Source organism: Puntigrus tetrazona, chromosome 7, assembly GCF_018831695.1.
Source record: "Puntigrus tetrazona isolate hp1 chromosome 7, ASM1883169v1, whole genome shotgun sequence".
Taxonomy (NCBI): domain Eukaryota; kingdom Metazoa; phylum Chordata; class Actinopteri; order Cypriniformes; family Cyprinidae; genus Puntigrus; species Puntigrus tetrazona.
The window spans coordinates 27329414-27345075 of NC_056705.1; the positions used below are offsets into that span (position 1 = coordinate 27329414).

Sequence of the window (15662 nt, forward strand, 5' to 3'; positions counted from 1 at the left end):
GCAGATTAGCACCTCTTGGTGCTAGCTAAGAAAGAGAAAACGTGTAATTTCATTGTGTAACCACTAGTTGCCATAATAGGCCTCATAATTTTTTACTTTTATTGTGGTTATGGATTTAAATGTATATATTTAGGCATTCTTAAAGAATGCTTTTTGTCAAGGTTTATTTATTTATTTGTATTATTATTATATAGGTTTTTATATGTGTATACACACACATACACACACACACACACACACACACACACACACACACACACACACAAAAGCATTTTGTTAAACAAGACATTTCTGTGTCTGGTTTGATTTTAAACTCTTATTTTAGTCTTCTAACTCATTTTGGCTGTATGGTTATAGCCATACCAATTAATTAGACTTTATAATTGTGTATGTGTGTGTCTGCGAGTGTGTGTGAGCGGATGGACCTGTTTTACACTCCTGATGTTTAAGAGTATAACCCATTCGTTGCTGTCCACTTTTTCACTTGCATTCTTAGTTGAATGATTGAATTTATTTTACATAGTTGCTATGGTATAGTCCCACCAGGTCATAGGAGTGTGTGTGTGTGTGCACAAGTGTGTGTGTTGATTTTGCACTCTGAATGCAGTGTTGGGGATTTATAGATTGTACACAAACCAAAAAAAATCTGCATTTTCTGTTTTCTTGCCATTTGCCATTAATTTCCTATATGGTCGGTCATTTCTGACAAAAGACTTTTTCGAATACTTTTTTTTGTGTTCACATATGTCTAAATGTAAAATTCTCCGGTCAGAAATGACTGAAGGGTTAAACAATGCTTAATGCTTTAATGTCCAGTTATCAGAGACAGCTCTCTGTGCATAATCTGCACACAGAACATAGCGTGTGAGTACAGAATTTTGACGTCTTTTTTCACTTGAAAGTTTCGCTTTTAATCAGAAAGCCTTAAAAACTTGCTCAAATGAAAAACTTGTGACGAGGCAAAGCGCCGTTCCCGCTGACCCTGGCCACCTTTCTCCTCACCAGCCATGGCCCTGGCAATCACATACAACCTCAAGCTAATGTGTTGGGGCTAGTATGGTTGTGGAAAACAGATATAAGACAAACAAGGTCTCATATGGTTCTCTTTCAAATGGTTCTTGTATAGGAGACAACTTAGAGACAACACAGGGATTTTATCAATGACATGGGCTTCTTCACAATGCCAGTCATGTTGCCACTGTCACTGACTCTGTGCGTTTCTTTTGTTTCACGTTCAGTTCCTGTGTTTCCTTATTTGGTTTTTCCCATTCTCATTGAGCTAATTATGTTCATTCGTCTCCAGCCGTGTTCCCCAGATGTTTTGAGTTTGCCGCTCGTCTCCCCACTCTCTCCTCCTTTACCTCTCCTCCTCAAGTTATCCTAAGCTCCACCATCCTCCTCAACCCAACAATTCCCCTGCCCACGCCAAAGTCAAGAGCGCCAGCAGCCATGCCGAAGTCACGAGCACCTGCTGCGCCTATGGCAAGCTTGCTGCCATTCGCGGCACAACCAGGCCCGCCGGCGAGCCGTATGGAAGGCCGAAAGGACACGTGCCCCCAGTGCCCCTCTTATGGATAATAAATGAGGCTTCACGGCTCCTCTCCCCACCCCAGAGACTCCTGGTCAGCCCTGGAGGCTTCCTGGTACTCTGTCCCGTATCAGCCTCCTGGGCAGCCCGCCCACCCTCTCTCCCCATTGGATGTTATACGGCGCGAGTCACACTTAGGGGGAGGGGGGAGTAATGTCACATTTTTTTGGTTTCAATCTCTTGTTTCATGCTTAGTTCCTCATTACGTAATGAGATGTCATATTTATTATGATGAAACATTATATTGGTGACAAGCGAGATATGTAACCTGCAAAATCGCATAGTAACATATGATAGAATGATGGCTTTTCTTTCTTCCTTTTTTCAGTTTACAGAACTTCCATGAAGTAGGGTAATGGTTTTATTACGCAGGCAAACATTGCTGACCCAGTAATACGCTAGTGAGTAAGAGGGTGTGTGGTGTAAGGATTAGAGAGTGACTGAATTACAACAGGAATGCAAACAGAGGCCTGAGAAGTTTCTTGATGGCAGAGGATGCCAAACGTCAAAAACAGCATGCCCCATGGATCACTGTAAGGTTGTGTATTTAATTGCCATCTTGTAATTGTAAAACACACATAACATCACATAAATCTATCTAGAGGATAATTAATTTCATTGAATCATTGCCTCATTTTAACTGGAATCTGGTCGAGTGTAACTCTTTTTACCTTGGCTTTATCACTTTGGACCACTAGAGCGTGCTATAGTGTGCTTCTCATGATACAATGTCATAAAAATCACACATTGCATCGATTGGTAGCTAGCATTAAGTTTAAGTGTTTTTTTTTTCTTTGTGGATGTTGTCTCCTGTCTAATACATCATAACAGGCTGTTTAGCTTCGCCTGTTTTTAAAAATAGTACCTATGAACGTGGGCTATAAATGCCTGACAAGATTAAACATGCTTATTGTTGTTGTAATATCAAATAATTATATGTCCAGCTCAAGCCATTTCCACTTTTAGAGGAAGGTAACATGAGCACATTTTGCATGACAGTGTCCGATGTTCCAGACAGACAATGAATGTGTTTTTGCCAAAGTTGCTTTATGTCCAGTCTGAGGCATGCCAGGACATGTTGCTCATTCATTTCCACCTAGCACTTTATTTATCGTATACTGGTGTTCATTTCTGTGCGCATCTTTTATCGCGCCAAAATAATATATCCGTTCCACTGTGTTCACAGCTGGCTCGTAATCGGCGTGTAAAACGGATCGAGTTGCTTTTTAAAGATAAGGATAAATCCTTTTTAGGTTTTCGCATGAGATGGCGCGCGCGCACAAAGGGTCAACGCTGTTGTCGCGTGAGAGTGAAATTTCAGCACTGTGTCTGTCTGCATTCACTGGAATGCGATTGCAACCCCCTTTGTTATGGTGAGAAGCTGGAAGAATGTTCCCTCAATTAAAATTCCTTAGGCTGACCTGTTGCCAAAAGGTATTTTAAAGCGGCGGCTATTTGACTAAGAATGCGCCTCGTCATTGGTGAGCAGGTACTCCATCAGCTGAGTGTGCGTTCAGACATAAACCAGTAGTGAGCGCTACACTTTCACAATGTTCTGGCATCAACGCCATATTCTGTATTAGAAGGATTAATAAAACGGCTTTTCATCTGCGTCCGAATCGGACGAGCGGAAAACGCGTGCTGCCGTATTTATACAGCGCCAGCGATGGAGACAATTCGGGAAAATCTGAATATTAAGTTTGAACCCTTTCCCCCCATTTTTGGGTTAAGGGCAGTGTTTGCTGCAGAATACTCCCGATTATAGAGAAGAGCAGTTCGGTTCACATGGACAGTGCTCGGACTGGCAGTAATTGGAATTTCATTTCCGCGAATCGGATCTTTTGAACATTTTATTTCAAAGAAAGATCTAAAGAGAGAGACTCGTTACGTCATCACGTAAAGCGTTCCAAATAAAAGCGTCCAATATTCTAAATGTTTGCATGAGAATGTTTGTTGTCATTTTGTATACGATTTGAGTGTTATTTGCGGAATTCTGAAACAACGGTAAAACTCGTATCTTGGTTGAAATGCTAACGTTAAATGTTTATTAAACTGTCACAAAACAAGTTCTCCTTTAACGAGTCGGAGAGTTGTTGACTCGAGAATCGTTCTCCTTTATTAATCCGATGTACTGATTCTGGTCGGGTTTTGTGCAGCGGTTCAACCAGTTCATTAAAAAAAAAAGAAAAAGATCCGACTCAAAAGAATCATTCGTTCACGAATCGGCCATCGCTACTGAGCTGGGGGTGCGAGGGGCGGGTGTTAGTATAAATTGCCTCTCACTACATATGCCTTGCCTGTCCTCTGAACTTTGAGACAGCCACAAGCATCACTCAAAGAAATGCAACAGACTGGAAATTAATCAAATCAACTCTTTAGTGCAGCAGCTAGTAAACGTCGTTTCCCGCAAACCGCCTAGCATGGATGATTACCATCTATTCTGTGCGTCGTGCCGAAAAACGGGGAAAAAACAAACAACGGTAAGAGAAAGTGACAATGACGTGACCGAGGTTGCAGTACGCGTTCGCGCGTTTAGGGATATTCATGACGACGTGTAAAACTTCGAGGGAAGTTGAGAGAGTCATCTTTGTTTTAAGCGCCTAGCCGTTTCTTGATTGTATCGCTGATAAGGATAACGGCGTCTCCGCAGTTACTTGAACTTTTCGTGTCGCTCTTATCTCGCGTGATTCAAATCGGCGCAATCACGTCAGCAACCTCTGTTTAACGATACGGTTTGCCTACGGATCTATGAACTGACTCACGCTCAAATGTGTTTTCATTTCACAGATGCGCTCGCTGATACTCTTCATTCTGTCGTTGTTCATGGTCGCATCCCCCGTAAGGACAGGGGAGACCCTTTGCGGTGGAGAACTAGTGGATACTCTTCAGTTCGTGTGCGGAGAAGATGGGTTTTATATCAGTAAGTGTAACTCTTACAGTGCCGTGCGGTGGCTGTCGGGAATTCTTAACGTCTGCATCGCTGTTTGTCTTGTAGAAGTAGCCACGGGCTGGCATTGTCATCTGTCTTGTCTCTCGAATCGCTGTTTGTGTAGTTACATGTGCACTAATGACTGTCACAATGAGGCTGTTGTGAGGAAACGTGCCTCTTATTGCTTTCTAGCAAGTAGTCCCAGTGAAAGCCATTAGTGCTGTTAATTGCTGTTAAATGTCAGTGTTTTGGGAAAACAAGGAATTTGTGTCTGCAAGTTATTTAGCTGTTTTGTAAAAGATCTCTCTCTCTCTCTCTCTCTCTCTTGCTCTGTGTGTGTCTCTCTCTCTCCCTTTCGTCCCCTGTTCCTATCAGATGACGGTGGACTTCCCCCTTTTGTACCTCTCCTGCTGTTCTTTATCTTTTATCTCTGTTTAGTAGGCAAATGGCAAGGTTAGAGGATCCATTTTGCTAGTTATTCACACATCCTTGGGAACACAGAGCAATATTTGCTTTTCTGCGTGCTGTTCTTTGTGACGTTCTAAAGTCCTCATTAAATCGCTCTCGCAGTATTGCCAGAAATAAATTAAAAAAAAAAAAAAGAGAGGGAGTCACGAACAACGGGAAAGAAAGAAGGGATCTGTTGATGCAGTCTCGGGTTTCAGAAATCCTAGGAACATGCCAGCAGCCACATGTGGGATTTGGTGAAATATAAACAATAGGGTGTGAATTGGTAGCGTTGGTCGCTTTCCAGGGGATCCCCGGAGTTGATCGCTTACCTTCTCTCTCTCCCCCCACCCACCCAGGCAGGCCGAACAGATCAAACAGCCGCCGTCCTCAGAGAGGAATCGTGGAAGAATGCTGCTTTCGGAGCTGCGAGCTGCGTCTGCTGCAGCAGTACTGCGCGAAGCCTGTGAAGTCCGAGCGAGATGTTTCCTCCAGCTTGCTGCAGGCCTTCCCGGTATCGCAGGCTCTTCACAAGGTACGTGGAGCTGTTTATCTCCCCCTCCCCCCGTCGAAAGCCCAGCACAATGATTTTGCTGAACCCACAAACACAGACTCAGACTAGACAGGCTAGTCAGACACGCGGCCTGTTTTTATCACGCCAAAATCAATATTAACCACGTCTCCACTCTCAGAACCGCTGAGCGCGTAGAAAATGTCAGAGATCATCAGAAAGCCGTGTAGACTGCATTAAAGATGATGTAGGAACAACACAGACAGAGAGAGAGAGAGGGAGAGAGATAGTTAGCTGCACAAACAAAAGCCCATGGTAACACCATAAAACTCTATTGGACAGCATGTGCAATGATGTCATTATTCCAAGCACCAAAACAAGTACAAGTGTTATGCCGCATTCTGGCAAATTTTTGTGCCATGTGCTCTTGGCATGGAAATATGTTAAGCGTTGGCAAGACAGTTGGCCAGCTGGCCGTGGCTTGGATTTGAAAATAACAAAAACAAACAACCCGATAACAACACAATAGTCAGCCCCACTTGAAAACAGCACGTTCACACTGTAAGTCCAGGAGGGCATTGTTTCTCTCACCCTGTTCAATAAATAAGAGGTCAGCCTATCTGTAGTTGGGATGTGTTTAATGTACTGGAGTAGCCTATGTCTGTGCCACGTTCGATCTCTAGCTGTCCTTCATTCGTAATCGCACTGAAGTTTGCATGCATTCGAGATACACGTTTCTTCAGTTAAGCCCATGACCGTTCTGTTGGTAGCACAACCTGCGTTTCAAAACCTCAGAGTCAATGAATTACACGATCTACAGCAAGTTCTTCTGTTTTGCAGGACATCCCAGGAGGACCTCTTGGTGTGAAGTATTCCAAATACGAAGTATGGCAAAGAAAGGCTGCCCAGAGGTTAAGGAGAGGGGTCCCGTCCATCCTGCTTGCCAGAAAGTTTAGGAGGCAGGTGGAGAAAATCCAAGGCGAGGAGCAAGCCAGCTTCCACCGGCCCCTCATGACCCTTCCCAGCAGATACCCTGCCATCCTTCCGCACGTTCAGATCAGCACGTCCCACAAATGATGGCCACCTTTCCCAAATGGGAACGAACAAGGGATTATAGCCAAATCTTGGTCAGTAGAGGCACTTTTTTCATGAGTCATACCACTCGCCCACCGTCTTTCTCAAATCCAGATTATGAACACTCTGTGTGTTATCAGCCTTCGAAACACTAGAAGTTAACGTTGAAAGTGAATGTAACGGGACAAGAGAGATGAATGCAGTCTTGATGAATATCACGGGGATGCCCAGAACTGATGCTGAGGAAGCTGCCACAATGCAAATGTCAAAAGTCTGCCATGTGCAAAAGCATTTATGGTTCTGTGTCGCTTGCACCCTATTTTAAATGTCATATTTTAAGGAATGAATTTGTCGAGGTTAGAGTCCTTTACCTGCACCTTTAAAATGCCACACATGTGGCATAAAGACAGAAAAAAAAAGTAAGGAAAATGTTGGCTGGCTGTGCAAAGCCAAGGACTGATGTTAACAGCACTATTTTTTATGGACTGCTAAATAGGATAACATTATGGTGCTAACTTGGACTCAAAAGGAGTTTGCTAAAGAGTTTTTCCGTTTTAGGAAAAAAAAATAAGATTGTATTCAAAAGACAATTCAGTAAGACTGGTTGTTTGGAGATGAGCTCAACCAGGAAAAACTGTATCTGTGCTTGGCTGTTCGAGATCCATAATCTGTGCCCTGGAGAATGAAGCCAGTGAAGCCTTTGCTATCAAATGACGTAGCATTGCAACGGAAGTCAGAAAACGTCACACAAATATCAACCTGATATCATATCTGAGGACATCTGCAATTGGACTTTGGGCAAGAGCAGTCTGACATGTTTTGAGGTGTCATATATTGTATCCATAACATTCCTGCTTCTGGTTTGAGTTTCTGCCATTTTATCTTTGCAAATCGTCTTCACTGTTATTTAGACAGTATTTTACACATATACACAAAAAAAAATAAAAAATCGAACAATCTTTTTAAAGGGAAAATCAGCAATAACCTCTTGCATATTTTCAACTTACAATCATAGTATTCCAGTGCTTTTGCTTTAAAAAATACTTGAATATGTATGAATAGTCTCATAAGACGTTGTCACTGACCCTGATATGACCAGTCATGCAAATTGAGCCGCCAAACATTTTCTTTAAGTAATGGCACTGTATTAAGGCGTTATTTATTTTGATGTAACCCGTAAAATTCAGTCCCAATGAAAGATTACATGCACAACTGGCAGTTTTTTGTATATTATCTTTTTTTTAGTTGTTCTGCTTATGTATGTAGATGCTATGTACCAAAAAATTTTATGTCTCCTTTTATAAGTAAAGTCAATGGAAGCTTCTAAAGTCGTCCTGACTCACTTTTTCAAAAGCTTAATTTACTGCATGTTGCCTAATCTAAAATAGGTGGATGAGTCTATAGCTTTTGGAATGCATTTGGAGCAGCAAAACAAGTGCATACGTACACAGGCAGTGACCTGGCTGCCCTAAGGGAAGGGTGAAGGCTGGGGAACACTAACTCTTGATGATTTGCTGACTAACCTTGACGAAATGCCATAGGTCAGCTCAGAAACACGCGGAATATACATCACCTGTGCATTATGAAAAGGCGAGCCTCATCTTCGGTGCCCTCGAGGTTTAGTTGTAGGTGTTGGTCTCTTGCAAGTGGGGAAAATGTGGTTAAAGAGTGTGCAACTACAGTTTAAAAAATGTACCAGTATACTAATACCTATATCAATCATTCAATCGCCCTCACGCTGTTTCGAACTTGCATGACCTCCTTTCTTCTGCGGAGTGTATAGATGTTTCCAAAAATGCATTTGTCTGTGCAATGGACACCAGTACGGTCCAAAACAGTATCGGTTCCCATTCATTTTCATTTGTGAAAACCGAAGACGCGATAAATAAAATGTCTTCTTTTTACAAAGCCCCAGACACAACGGTGATAAAATTGGCATAATTTAAGAACGAATTCCTACACAAGTGTAATTTTACCGAACGGAAAGAATGGGCCTCAGGTTTTTTTGTAAGAAAGGTTATTAATTTACGTTCCTCATGTCATTTGCAGGCCTCCGTATGTTTGTCACACGGGTTTAAAGTAACATGAAGGGGATAAATGCCGTGATCCGGGAGCAGCAGCGTTTTTAATTTGTTACCCCATTGATCCACGCGTCTCGCTCCACCCCAAACCCCCCGGAAACTCCACACGCCCAGACCTGCTCTTAACAGTCTTCTTCATACCTTATGAATATTTGCAAAAAGCTAAATGCCAGATATTAATTTGCCTGACTGTGTGCCTTGGGGATGTTTATGTAAGACTTGGAGGGGTTGAGATGTGATTCGAGGACAGGCCTGTTTTCTCTAAAGCCTGAGGTTTGTGAAGCTATTAACAATGTGGGGGAAAGAACAGGAATGATACCTGAAGGCTCGACTTCAAAGGCTCCGGCGTTCTTTAGTTCTTTCTATGACAGCTGAAACCATCCTTCAATCTATCAGCGATCGGCTTTGTCGTTTATCCGTTGTGCTACTCTTGTTCACGTACATGTTGAATCGTGGGAACTGAAGGATGTTTTTGTGTACATAAGCCGGATGATTTATATTCTTTGCGGTCGTTGTGTATAAAAACTGTGTACAGAATCAGGTTAATTGTGAAGGGGATGATGGTGCTTGTGTCTGAGATCATCACAAGCTTCTGTTCAAAAGATGTCTGGAAGAACAGATTCACACTGACACAGTGTGCCTGTTGTTCGGTCTATTGTGTGAAGCGAAGGCTGCAACTACCGATGTCCCACTGAGCAAAATATCTGCTCTCTGATGTGAAGGCAAAGCCAGAAATCAGACACAAGCAAACAAGCGACCGCTAAATAGCTGTGAAATGTTTTACAAGTCTGCGCAATTATAAATATAGCTATTCCAAAAATATAGCAAAACATTTAGTCGTTTTACCTTTCATCGGTTCCCATCAGCATGTGTTGATGAGTTGTCGCAGCTTATATACCACGCAGATCTTAAAAATACGACAAAATGATTCAACACATATGGATATGAATATATGCACTGGCATTCAAACGTTTGGGTTCAGCAATTGAGTTTTTTAAATAGAAATTATTCAGCAATTTCTCAGCAATAATTAGTGAAATTAGTGAAACAGTTTTGACATTTAGAATAAAAAAATAAAATAAAAATATAAATATATTATATATATATATATATATATATATATATATATATATATATATATATATATATATAATAAATCTGGTTCTTGTGAATGTTCCATTAATTAAAAAAAAATTAAATCAGCTTCTACAAACATTAAAATTTGAAAATAATAAGAAATGTTTCTTAAACACTGAATTAACATATTAAAATGATTTCTGAAAGATTATGTGAGAATGGAGTAATGGCTGCTGAACATAAAGACTATTTATAGCGGGAATAGATTACAAAAGAACAATTATTTTATATATAGTCAAACCAAAAATTATTCAGACACTAGATTTAGGCAATTGTTTTCTATTTTTTATTAGTGTGTGCAGGATACTATAGTTCATTTGTGCAAGTGAGAATACCAAAATAAAGTAAAGTGACATATTATACCCCAAAATTCTTCATACTTTGGGCTAGCAGTAAAACTGATAAAAATGTGGGATCGAAAATTATTCAGACGCTTTCACCTTACCTGTTTAGTGGTTTTTCTTTAATTGCTAATAAAACCATTTTACACCGCAGGCTGAAAAAGCACTGCTTGGTAAATGGTTGACCTAATTGCGTATTATCTAATTGTGTACTTGCATTTAACAGCTGACAACAATTGATCGCAAAATGATCTGACATTATCAAAATGAATCACAGTCAAACTGGAAGCAAAAAAGTGAGTCACAAACTGCTATATAAAATGTATGCACCCATAAAACATTTAAAAGTAGGTTGACATTATAAAACTAAAGTGTTTTATAAAGCTTTTTTATTTTGGCAAAGTAATTCTCTGATGTTTTGCTATTATGTTATTTACAGCAAACTAGGTGGTCGAAATGAAAGTCATATTTAAATTCCCTCGTACGAATGACCCTTTTTGTGAATGTTTTACTAATATTTCTCTTCTTTTGTCTTGCAGGCCTTTTGAGATTTCATCTATTGATCCTGCAGCGAATGAAACTGCTTATTTACAACGTACGTCATCAAAGGCATTACACAAACACAGAGCTTTTGTATTTAATTGAATTGGTCATGTGAACCTTTCTTATGAATGATTATTGTTACTCTAAATGACAAAGACAGCCTTTGTATTATATTGCGTGTGCACAGATCTCTTCGTTACCGCACTGGGATGAGCGCGTTTACCTTCGTCATTGTCTTGCGTAACCCTATTACGCAAAAAAAGGCCAAATGTGTCCGAAAGCATGCGGGACGTTCAATGTGACATCCTGTCTACTCAAACAGGTGGAGATCTCAGCAGCACAAGGCAAGCTGCCATGATGCCGCGTGCATGAGAAAAGGTGCATAGAGTAGACGTGGATAGAAAGGGGCAGGTTCTGAACTTTCACACACAAATGTGCGTGTGCACACTTGTATACACTTGCACAAACGTAACAAGCATAGACGGTCATAAAAGCGTGCACACATACACCCTGACTCCTAGTGATCTCTACGCTCGGTCACTCCGTTTATATTGACATGGTTGCTGCCAAATGTAAATGCCCTTCAAGATTCATGCCCTTCATTCAAGACTTCTTGCAGTTTAGTTAAAGGTGCATCCAAAAAATATGCATTATGAGTCATTCCTGTTGGTCTTTTAGGTAGAGCAATACCAGTGTAATGGGTTCAGTCCCAAACTAAACAAAAAAATGTAAGCCTTGGAAGAAAATTTGCATGTATGCATATTGTGTTGAGAAAAATAAATAGATACCGTGGCAATAAATCTGTTGCCACAAAGTATTAATTCTTGGCAATGTTTTCTTAACTCGTTCCATTTTTCCATTAAACTGTGATAAGGCGTACTAATTATTTCCCTATAGCCCTTGCTAAAGCTGTTTTAAAATTGTCTTAATCCTTATACAACTCTGTGTCCTTGAACGTCAAATCAAGTGTAAATAGCTTCAGTAATATCATTTTGGCAGCTCAGAATTGACATAGAGTCATCTGGATCATTCTCTTCTCTGAACAAAACACCAAAGCTACACAGACAGTAAGCGCAGTGAAACACTAATCATCTTTTCTGTGACAAACATGGAGTCCTGAACTTTACACTGGAACCATGAAGTCTATTTTTGCTAAGGAAAACTATATTTTTGTAATGGTCGTATTTAGGCGTATTTGAGGTCTGTACCTGTAACCGTTCGAATCAAGTTGGTTTATACAGCTAATCATGTTTTGTGTTTCTCGAGGGTTTCACCTCTAACATTTCTCTACATTGTGGTTAATATTTTTATCCTTCTGGATATGACATGCTGTCTTTCGGAAAAAGACTTTTTACATTTACATCGACCTCCTTCGTTTTCACAAACCCAAGTTGCTACACGCTACAGTCACACGCTCCAGTCACACAGGCTCTATTTCATGCTCATCCGTTAATAAGCTTGTACTCCGGTACTACTCGGTGACTTGCACCTAGAAAAACCCCAGGCTGCTGACTTCAACACTCTGCATGCCTCATTTGAATCAAGTGAGTGTCTACTACAGCTACTCACGAATCAGGTAACCGATTGGACTTTATCTGCACACGCTACTGCTCAACGGTTTAGTGTCGTACAGCTACTGACTATTACGACAACTTTTCCCTCTTTTATCCAGACCAGCACGCACCACCTCCTCTGGCCCCTGGTTGTCCCCTGGTTGTCCCCTGGTTGTCTGAACCTCTATAGGCTCAGGGCTGCAGAGAGGAGGTGGCACAAATCATAAACTCTACTGACCTTTGTGTATGTAAGCCACTCCTCTCTTACCTCTCTCCAAATGCCTTGCACTGCTAAAACAACATACTACCCCAACAAATTCAAAACTATAGAATGATCCATGCATTGCAAAGAAATTTGAGCAAGTTGTGTTCAGCCAACTACTTCTAATTCCAACCACACTATCAGACAGTAGTTGCTTGCATTGTGGCCGTTTTGCACCTTGCTAACTCACAACTGATCGTGGTGTCAGCCAACCCAGCACTAGTGTTTTTAACACTGTTGATAATAATAATAAATGTTTCCTTAGCAGAAAATCATCATACATGAAGGATAATTTGACACTGAATGATTGCTAAAAATTTAGCTTTGATATTACATGAATAATCATTTTACAATATATTAAAATTAGTATGTTAAATTGTAACACATCCAAACAATAATAAAGCAAATATTTAAAAAGTGTGTGTGTGTGTGTGAGAGAGAGAGAGAGTGATTAAGATGATTTAGAGCAGCTGGTGTAAACACTATGATAATCTGTAGGTTTGGATTTTGTTAAAAGACTGCATGTATTATGTCAAACATATTTCCATCTAAGGAAGAATCGGCTCTAGCATTATTAATTTTCTTCTAGATCTCAAATAAATTACGTTTCCCGTTTTCCCTTTCCTTGGTAGATTTCAGTGTGCTGTCCATGGTCCTGAAAAATGGTTCGTTGAAGTCTTATAATGGAAGTTCTCATAACATTCTTGAGTAAAGACTACCATAAACATGAAGAATGAACTACGCTTAGTGGTTAAGGATTTTTTTCTTAATGTATTTCTGACATTGATTTACCAACAAACAAATCTTCCTCAGTGAGGCAAAAAATACAAGACTGTGGAAGCAAAGTTTTCCTATGGGAATATATTCATATGAAGTCACAAAGAAAATAAAAAGACAATAAGCAAATTTCTCAACTAATGAAGCAGAACCTATGATGATTTTTAACTTAGCTGATCACAACTGTTCTGTACAACTACAAGTACAGATTACATGACAATTTAACAGTACAAATGAACAGTTATGACATTATCCACACACACACACACACACACACACACACACACACACACACACACAAATTGAATCTTCTGTGGTTCTTTGGGGTAGTTGAAGTTCTATATATAAAGAACCTGTCATGCCTCGTATGGATCTTTAAAAGTCCTCTACCTCTCTTATAGTCCCTTAGAGTAGTTGGGGAAAGGATAAAAAATGACATTAAAATACAGTATATCTCCTGAAGATAACATGCTTCTCATTCTTTTTACCACCAAGGCCCACCATAAGGATATATTCCAAGATGAACAAAGGTCTGGTATAAGGTGTGTATACATCCATCCTATAATGATCCACACAGTGTTTTTTTTTATGCCTATTTTAAAATCTTCTTTCTCAAATCTGTCCATTCTGAGATTCCTGGCAGAAAGATGTAGTTTCGCACAGGCCCCTCCCACGATAGTTGATTGACAAGACCGTCTTACCTTACACCATGTCTACACCTCCTCTGCACCAGAGTCAACTGAATGGCAGACTGATATCAACAGTGTGGAGCGACAACTGTCACGCACAGCATCGTCTGTCTACACTGGGCGCAACAAAATGACCGTGTGTCAATATGTCATAGAAAGAATGCAGCATTAATTTTCGGTCGGGAATTTGTTGCACCACGCCGCATCCAGTACAGACCAAGCGTAGGTCTCTGCAGCAAGGTAATGGGAGTTGCCACATGTTACCTGTTTGGCTGACGTCATAGTAAAGGTAGGTTTAGGAGTAGGGTTTGTTCAGGGGGATCGTATCGACTGCATGATTGAGAAACGCCCAGCAGTTTGAAAACGGCCAGCAATAGAGAAACGCCTCACTTTTGCTCCGCAGAGGTCTCAATCTCGTATAGACAGCAATATAGGTTGTATTGTATTTTGTTGGGCCGTGCCACTTGCGTACGGTGTAGAGACGGTTTTAGACCCGTCCTGAGTGAGCTTTCATCAGTCTGCCATTGTGTCGACTCCAGTGCAGGGGGAGGACAAGATATCTCTGATTAAGCGATTAAAGTCTTTGTTGTTGAATGTAATAATGAATATGTCAATATATCTAATTTCTTCCCGACATCTAAACTGCTGAAGACGCAACGTGCTAGTTAGCCAGTTTCATGGGTAAAGTAAACAGCACTGCTCATCACTGGAAGAGAGGACGGGTCCGCGGAGCTTTTAAAGTAGCATGGACTACAAAGGCTTGATGAAAACAGAGCTGATTTTGACAGAGAAATTGTAACCAAAGACTTTTCATTAAGACTTCAAAGAGTCATATCAAGTTGCGTAAAATGGGCATCCGATGAGCCCTTTAAAGATATAGACGTTAAACTGTATTTAAAGAGGTTCTCCAATGATTACAAGACAATGAGCCACTTTTAGGGCTATTTAGCACCATTTGTTTTAGAGTACATTACATAAATAAATGAAAACTGACCTACTTTATGTTTCGTTAAACATATATTTTAAGTGTGTCATCTCACTTTGTTGAGTTCTGGTACATTAAGAATCATTAAAATCAACATTTGGCAGTGATTAAAATGAGAAAAACTGGCTTTTTGTTGTATGACTTGCCTTCATAAATCTGATGTAAAATAAACAAATGTTGCTTGTTACTTCTGACTTTCGTCTGTGACGGTCTGGACTATGTAAAAGTAAGTTTAACATTAACTAATGTAGAAAGATGAACTCTGGGGTTGCTGGATAACTCTGCCAAAAAGCAGAGGAGGCCTGGGAACTGGGATGTTTGAAAAGGACAGGTCAATATTTGAATTTATCTTGTTTGCTTTTAAACCAATGTTGTCTGTGTGCGGGTGAGTGGGGGCTTGGTTTATATTGTAGTAATATTTTAAAATAAAATCATGCATCATTATTAGAATTAGGATTATCTACTTAGAATAATGGTTAGCCACTTTCTACTTTTCAGGTATGAGGTTTATGGGGGTCATCATAAGTGGCATTTAATAGATTTCTCTTGCTCAAATTATGCTTAATTGTGCTTTAATTAATCTTTAAATAATCATTACTATTTAATAACATTACTATTTAAATCTAAATAGATCTAATTTAAATATTTTGACTCCATGGTGTAATAACATTAACTTTCGAAGTGCATCTTTCTCAAAATTTTCAAAAAATGTTGGAAGCCATTTTTGGCATATATGTGCAGTTTC

General features: G+C 40.1%; 1 protein-coding gene across 1 annotated transcript; it reads left to right on the plus strand.

Moving 5' to 3' along the window:
• The first annotated feature begins 3872 nt into the window (after positions 1-3872).
• On the plus strand, positions 3873-7873 carry igf2a (insulin-like growth factor 2a). Its single transcript, XM_043245560.1, has 4 exons — positions 3873-4068; positions 4376-4508; positions 5324-5499; positions 6316-7873. Exons 1-4 carry the CDS (start codon positions 4009-4011, stop codon positions 6550-6552), a joined length of 606 nt encoding a protein of 201 aa, XP_043101495.1. The 5' UTR covers positions 3873-4008; the 3' UTR covers positions 6553-7873.
• The last annotated feature ends 7789 nt before the right edge of the window (positions 7874-15662 follow it).

What these genes read in the sequence shown, in the direction of transcription:
- igf2a (XM_043245560.1), top strand. Translation starts at nt 4,009, where the DNA reads ATGGATGATTACCATCTATTCTGTGCGTCGTGCCGAAAAACGGGGAAA. An exon ending in CGGGGAAAAAACAAACAACG is followed by an intron (nt 4,069 to 4,375) that starts GTAAGAGAAAGT and finishes TTCATTTCACAG; the next exon opens with ATGCGCTCGCTGATACTCTT. An exon ending in TATCGCAGGCTCTTCACAAG is followed by an intron (nt 5,500 to 6,315) that starts GTACGTGGAGCT and finishes TCTGTTTTGCAG; the next exon opens with GACATCCCAGGAGGACCTCT.